Source organism: Armigeres subalbatus, unplaced genomic scaffold (assembly GCF_024139115.2).
Source record: "Armigeres subalbatus isolate Guangzhou_Male unplaced genomic scaffold, GZ_Asu_2 Contig823, whole genome shotgun sequence".
In the NCBI taxonomy this organism is placed as follows: Eukaryota; Metazoa; Arthropoda; class Insecta; order Diptera; family Culicidae; genus Armigeres; species Armigeres subalbatus.
The window spans coordinates 243,124-249,367 of record NW_026943616.1 but is presented as its reverse complement, the minus strand read 5'-3'; the positions used below and the strand labels follow the sequence as shown (position 1 = coordinate 249,367).

The 6,244-nt window shown below is 39.4% G+C and overlaps 2 protein-coding genes across 2 annotated transcripts; one reads left to right on the top strand and one right to left on the bottom strand.

Moving 5' to 3' along the window:
- The first annotated feature begins 1,772 nt into the window (after positions 1-1,772).
- LOC134204692 (uncharacterized) lies at positions 1,773-3,642 on the top strand. The gene is given in 5 exon segments (XM_062679470.1): positions 1,773-1,787; positions 1,846-1,888; positions 1,891-2,164; positions 2,221-2,408; positions 2,470-3,642. Coding segments are annotated over 5 exon segments (1,512 nt in total). The 3' UTR covers positions 3,462-3,642.
- A 22-nt stretch (positions 3,643-3,664) lies between these two features.
- LOC134204691 (uncharacterized) lies at positions 3,665-5,399 on the bottom strand. Its single transcript, XM_062679469.1, has 3 exons — positions 5,133-5,399; positions 4,839-5,074; positions 3,665-4,782 (listed from the first exon to the last, which is right to left on the bottom strand). Exons 2-3 carry the CDS (start codon positions 5,062-5,064, stop codon positions 3,665-3,667), a joined length of 1,344 nt encoding a protein of 447 aa, XP_062535453.1. The 5' UTR covers positions 5,065-5,074; positions 5,133-5,399.
- Between the last annotated feature and the right edge of the window lie 845 nt (positions 5,400-6,244).

Below are 6,244 nucleotides of genomic sequence, written 5' to 3'. Positions count from 1 at the left end.
GCTTTTTTGTGGACAGTCCACTTTCAAATGTCCTTCCTCCTTGCACATGTAGCACCTCTGCTTGAGCCCTTCGTAGAAAATACGGCCTTTCCGATTAAGAAAGTATAGCGAAGCCGGGACTACTTTCTTTATATCCAGATATACACCTCGTACACCGGTGAATAAGTTCAGCCCAAGATCTGCAGGGAACTTTTCTCTGACTGTTCTTTTACGATTCCGTACCTGCCCAGCACAGCTGAGATTTCTGAATCCGGAACTTCTGGGGGCAAGTCAAAGATTCGCACATATTTGGTACAGCAGCCTGCTATTGCCATTTTGACTTCCACTTTATCTCCGTTGGAATAACGAAACACGCAAATTTCTGGGAATTGCGTTTGCGCTTCCTTAATCGCCTGTAACGATTTGAATTTCACACAAACACATTTTTCTTCTGACAGCTTATAACTTGTTTCCATAGAATCAAGATTGGCATCGAGGTTCTTCACAAACCGCGCCATTTCCACCAACGACGGTGCTGGCGCCCCCTGAGGGAACTGAAACGCCAGTGTATTTTTCACTTGTCCGTCATCCATGTTGCACTCAACCCGGAGCGAAAAAAATATCTCAACAGCCACGTGGCTGATCACAAATAATTGAGGTTATAGACAATGCGATTAGAGAGTATATATACGTCCTCGCACCACGAAGTCTGATTGTCGAAAATTAGAATATCAAGCTTAGTGGTAAGATGAGCAACATGTTGAAAGTGCCTGAGGCAAACGTCAGTCTGATTTAGGGACATTTGACGTTTTTCCTATGGTATGCGAATACATGAATGAAAAAAGCAAACTTCTTCTTATGTTCTACCTACATTTCGTTGTGTTTCAAATACTTTTTGTGCATGTTTTTTTTTAAATAAATAATAATATCAATCTATTTCTGCTTTTATTATTGTTTCTAGTATTGAGAATTCTAGGATTATGTTCTGAGCATTTCTTTTTTTGTTGAAAGTATATTTTCCTGCGTAATTGTAGCGTACTCTATATTCGCATGATTCTAAACATGTATGACGCCATTAGCGCAACGATAGGTGCTAAACCATATTTAGTGCATACTTAAATAATACTAATAAAATCCAGTATATTGATGATCGAAATCGATTCGACATAAATACTCGGCCGAGTGCTACTCACTGACTAGCCTATTTCCAAATGATTGCTTTTCAGATCTGTCGGCAAGCGAAAGGGAATTTGTAGTTCGTTTTAGCAGCTATTTCTATTGCCATTTTCCACTTTCAACAAAGATATCAATCTACGGCTCAACACGATAACAAAAATAAACGAAACAAAACAAGGAGACACGTTTCCACCGAAAAATCGAATCCGTGGAGGTGCATAGGCTAGCGGAACTCTGATCTGTCACATTGAGGAAAAGTAGAAAAAGGTAAACAAACAGATTATCTTTTTCGTTCGTTTTTGAAATTATTTTTTTTCGATTTTATTGAATATGAATTATTAGTTTTTCACTTCCAGAAGGAAGCTTTAAGTCGGAAATGTCTAATTTATCTTTTCAACCACAAATTTGTGTCGATTATCACTCGTTTACTTACTAGTTTTCAGAGGGTTCATTTCTGCTGTTACAATGTGCAAAACACATAATGCGGAACAGTTGTGGCACAGAAAAACCAGGGAATAAATCTTACATAAGATTAATGTGAAATGTGCTGTAATTAAATAATATGAACTCCATTCTCCGCTGTACTTACTGAATTCGCAGATCCTGGTATACGGAAAATGGGTCAACAATCGGTAAGATAGCATTTGTGTTGTGCGATATGCCGAAATTAACTTTTTGTTTCATTTACAGAACTTTATGCTGCAAACAATAAGAGTGGAAGTAGATATTGTGGATCTTTTGACTTCGCTGAAGGGAGCACGAGAAACTGGAAGGAAGGCAATGAAATTTTCAACAACAATCATGTGGTCATTGCAGGTGTGAGCAAAATTGTCGAAAAATCGGTGCACATATTTTGCAGCTGCCTCCGAGGGTCAAATCCATCAGAAACTCCTAGGGAAGTTCGGATGGTAACATCCAGATTACTCAAGGACTGGAGTATATGGTGCTCGTGCCCCGCTGGAAACTATCGATGTAAACACCAGTTCGCATGTCTTCTGTACATTCACCGGTAAGGCACTCACATTCGAAGTACTGTATTTATCTTATTGTATTTTTATTACATAGTAACAAGGATCTTGAAATACTTTCTACAACTGACATACGTCAGCAGTGGAGCAAAGTGGCCAAAATACAAGCTCAAAATCTCTACGAACCAGTGCCATTATCATCACTTTGCAATCTACGAAAGAAAGTCACAACGGCAACCATATCAGATGACCTCACCACTTCGATCTTCAATATGTTCATTTCCGGTAAGTACAAAACCTATATTCAGCATATAAACAGTTATGATATTCAAATTCAACCTTTTAGAATTACCTTCGTCAGCTCTTGCAAAGACAATGAGTGGTCGTAACACATTGAGGCCGACATTGGAAGCAAACGACTCTTCGGTTTTGCCATCTGCCACCCAGTTAGATCAATCGGTACCTCACACGTGGAAGCCGGAAGTACCCGAATGGAAACCTCGGCAACGTGAACAACCTGTAGCCGTGACCACTGTTAACAACGATGAAATCCAGCTGGGATTGGAATACTTAAAACCGTTTTTCTCGATTAGGAATTTAACATCAAAATGGAAATACTATTTCGGACCATTACGCGACTCTAGTCTGCACTTGTTCTATGAAACACGCGTTTGTGTATCTCCAGAGCAAAGTCTTTCGATTTGTGCGAATACTCACAACCAGGCCAATGATGTCTGGCGCAAAGAGAGGCGCATACGCATTACAGCAAGCGAATGTTACGATCTTTATACGTACTACCTAAATGATCCAGGCGACCGAAATTGGACTAAAAAGCTGTCGGCGATAATACATCCAATGGAAAAACGACTTTCTCCTTTGCTGTATGGAAAAGAAATGGAAGGACATGCTCTGAACTGTTACAGACAGAAACACAAAGGAAAACGAATTATTAGAATGGGACTTATAATACCACCATCTGCGCCATTCCTTGGTTGTTCTCCCGATGCTATTGTATTGGAAGATGCAAAATTGGTTGAGATAAAGTGTCCATTCTCAGGAAAGTACAAAACCTTGAGTGAGGTATTAGGAAAACTGAAATGGATTGAAAAGAAAGACAACAAGTACATGCTACGGAAAAGACATGCCTACTATGGGCAAGTTCAACTTGCAATGTGTTTAACCAGAACGAAAACAGCAGATTTGGTTGTGTTCAGTGCCCACGACAATGATTGTGCTTCAATAGAGGTACCGTACGATAATGATTTCGTTTCAAAAATGATTCCAGTTTTGCGTGATATTTATTTTAATATCTTCCTTCCTTTGCTTGTACATGATTGATTTCAGAAAAACTGTTCTTCAATAAAGTTGTCGTTTTTATTATTCAGATGAATCGATTATCTGAAAGAATTGGAGCTGACAGGTTAACTACTCCGCCCAAAATAATAATGATCTCATCCAACAAATGTATTAACTGTGTGTCTACTTTTTCAGTTAATATTTTAAATTGCTTGAGCCTTTGTATACCTCGTTCCACATGTACTCTAGCACTCGCGATAGAAACATTTTTCCTTACTAAGTTGTCCATCGAAAAGCGTAGGTGGTCGTATCATTTCTAAGTGATGTGCCGCAAGTTCTTGGGAAATTGAAAATCCTTTGTCCACCATAACAGCGTCGTGTTTATCAAAAAGAGGGAGAATATCACAATGATTAAAAATGAATTTATCCGAAGCTTTTCCGACGTAGCCTGGACTGATGAAATTGAAGCATCCTCCTGGAGTGATTGAAACCATGTACTTTGCTGTTTCTCGTCCTTTGTAATGAGAGTAGCTAATAATTCGGCAATGCAAGCAGGTTGGCCTTTGAATTGGAATTTCAGTACAATCCAGGACAGCTCGTACATTTTTATATTGTCGAAAATGATATGGTAGATCATTGGATACGATGTCTTTGTCAAACCATGGAACTGCTATACGCATTACATCAGCAAGGATTGGAATGAAAGTATTAAAATATTTTGAGCAGGTTTTGGGGCATACTCCATACATACTGGATATGCAACGGAATGATAGATTTGTCTTAAGTTTGACAAACACAAGCGTAACTAAGTTTCTTATACTAATATCCCATTTCGCAAACATTGTGGCTTCCGGTACCATCTGTACGGCTTGTACGATAACATCCAATAGCTTGAACTGTCCTAGTCCAGTCCAAGCCGTCAGCTGTTCTTCAGTCTTCAACACAAGTGTAGGTCGTTCTGGCTTTAACCACAAAGAGTCGATGTCCCTTGTATCAACTTGAACTTCTGCGTTTATGTACATACGGGCTTCGTGAAAACCAATATCGTTAAAGTTATTATTAACTTGACTTATAAAAGAATCATTAGTTTCCTTTTTCACAGTCTGTGCTTCAATATATTCCTCTCGAGTTTCACCGACCTCTGGAATTTGTTTCACTGAATCTGGAACTTGGTCGTGAAAACTGATGTCGTTATGCCGCGTTTCATATACAATCGAGTCATTGTTTAGCCTTTTCACAGTATGCTCTTCAGCGTGTACATCTCGGGCATCTCCGAGTTCATGAATTTGTTTCCCCGGAAGCTCTTGAAAAATGTGAGGAATGGCTTCGCTACGCAAAATCAGTTTCTTTTGATCCGAAGTTTCTAAAAATACGGTTCAAAAAGTATTGTATATACGGGTCACTGATTATGATACTTACTGATATAGTAGAAATCATTTATTTTAAAGTGGCGACTGCAAATGACGGCATACTGGTTCGGATTATATTCCAGTTGTAGCGCTTTTACCCATTCATGATATCGATTGGTATGCCGCCGCTTATCCGGAAACTTATGAAACGATATTCCGATTTCACGTCTTTGTGAGCAAGAAGGAACTACACATTTCACATAAGACTTCTTGACCCAATTATCTATATCATCCATATTACTATCCCTGGAAACGTACCAAGAAGTTCACATCATGAGTTAATACGATTAATATATGTACTCACCTGGTAAGTCCGCGGTAAAAATCGTTCAAACAGCTCTATTTTCTACCGGTGGTACTACTACACTTTCGCCGTCGATTTTGAAGCAAGGCAATAAAAATATTCCTTTTAGTACTGTTGAAAAAGATTCGTCGTAGTTTGAAGTAAAAACTGTAATAAATTCGTAATAAGCTTAATTCAGAATTATAGAGATAAATGTAAAAACATTCGCACTTATCCATGCAATTAGTTTGTTTACTTTTTTCCACTTTTTCTCGCAACTTTTTTAGATGTCGCCACCGTACACTTAACTTAGCGTATTCAGGAAAGTCACGCGAAAATCGACCAAACGACACTCAGGCCCAACGCTGTCAGTCACTGCTTCGGCACACGACGGGCCACATCCATCTCGCTGCTCGCGCGACTTCGACACTGTTAGTGGCGACTATTTTGGTGCTACCGAACTACCAACAAACAGCATGCACACTGCACCGGTTCTACCGAGCAGCATCCAAAAAAGTTCTATCGACCTCGAGTGCTTAATCTAGTTAGGGCGATTCATGCGGGTTTTGCGAGCGACAGTCACGTACGTTTAATTATGTGTTGTTGTGTATCGTCTGAGCTGCCGCGCGGAGTTGTGCCCTTTCGCAGCTTAGGCCAAGGTTGAGAATGCTCGAGGTGTGTCCCCTTACTATCCGATGCGAAGTGATCGCGCGTAACGCCTAACAGATTCGGTTGATTGCGCGCCTGTTGACCATTCCCGTGCTGATATCGAGGTTAATGGACAGTTTAAACAAAATAATGTGCCCGGCAGGGTGAACTAAAGGCTGTAAAATGTGATTACACGAGTATAGACAAAGATTAATCCACCTAGTGATGATAGTACCTTTTTCGTGTACTGAAACATATTGGAAATGTCAAATATAGCACTTCAAGGAAGATATTTCCAAATGTTATCGTGTTTTGCATTCATATTTATAGATTGTCCCATATTTTCCACAAATAATATTTTTTTTGGCTTTTTCAAACCTAGTAAAAACAGTGTTTCAGTATTAACTCCGGAACGCAACAATAAATAGCGAGCAAATGGACTGCTTACCCGTCGTTTGTAACTGATTGTGAGCTAATTATTTGAG

Excerpts from the sequence above, each read along its gene's own strand:
- LOC134204691 (XM_062679469.1), bottom strand. The coding sequence starts at position 5,064 with ATGGATGATATAGATAATTGGGTCAAGAAGTCTTATGTGAAATGTGTA. Across the intron at positions 4,783-4,838 it reads AAATGATTTCTACTATATCA|AAACTTCGGATCAAAAGAAA; the intron begins GTAAGTATCATA and ends CCGTATTTTTAG.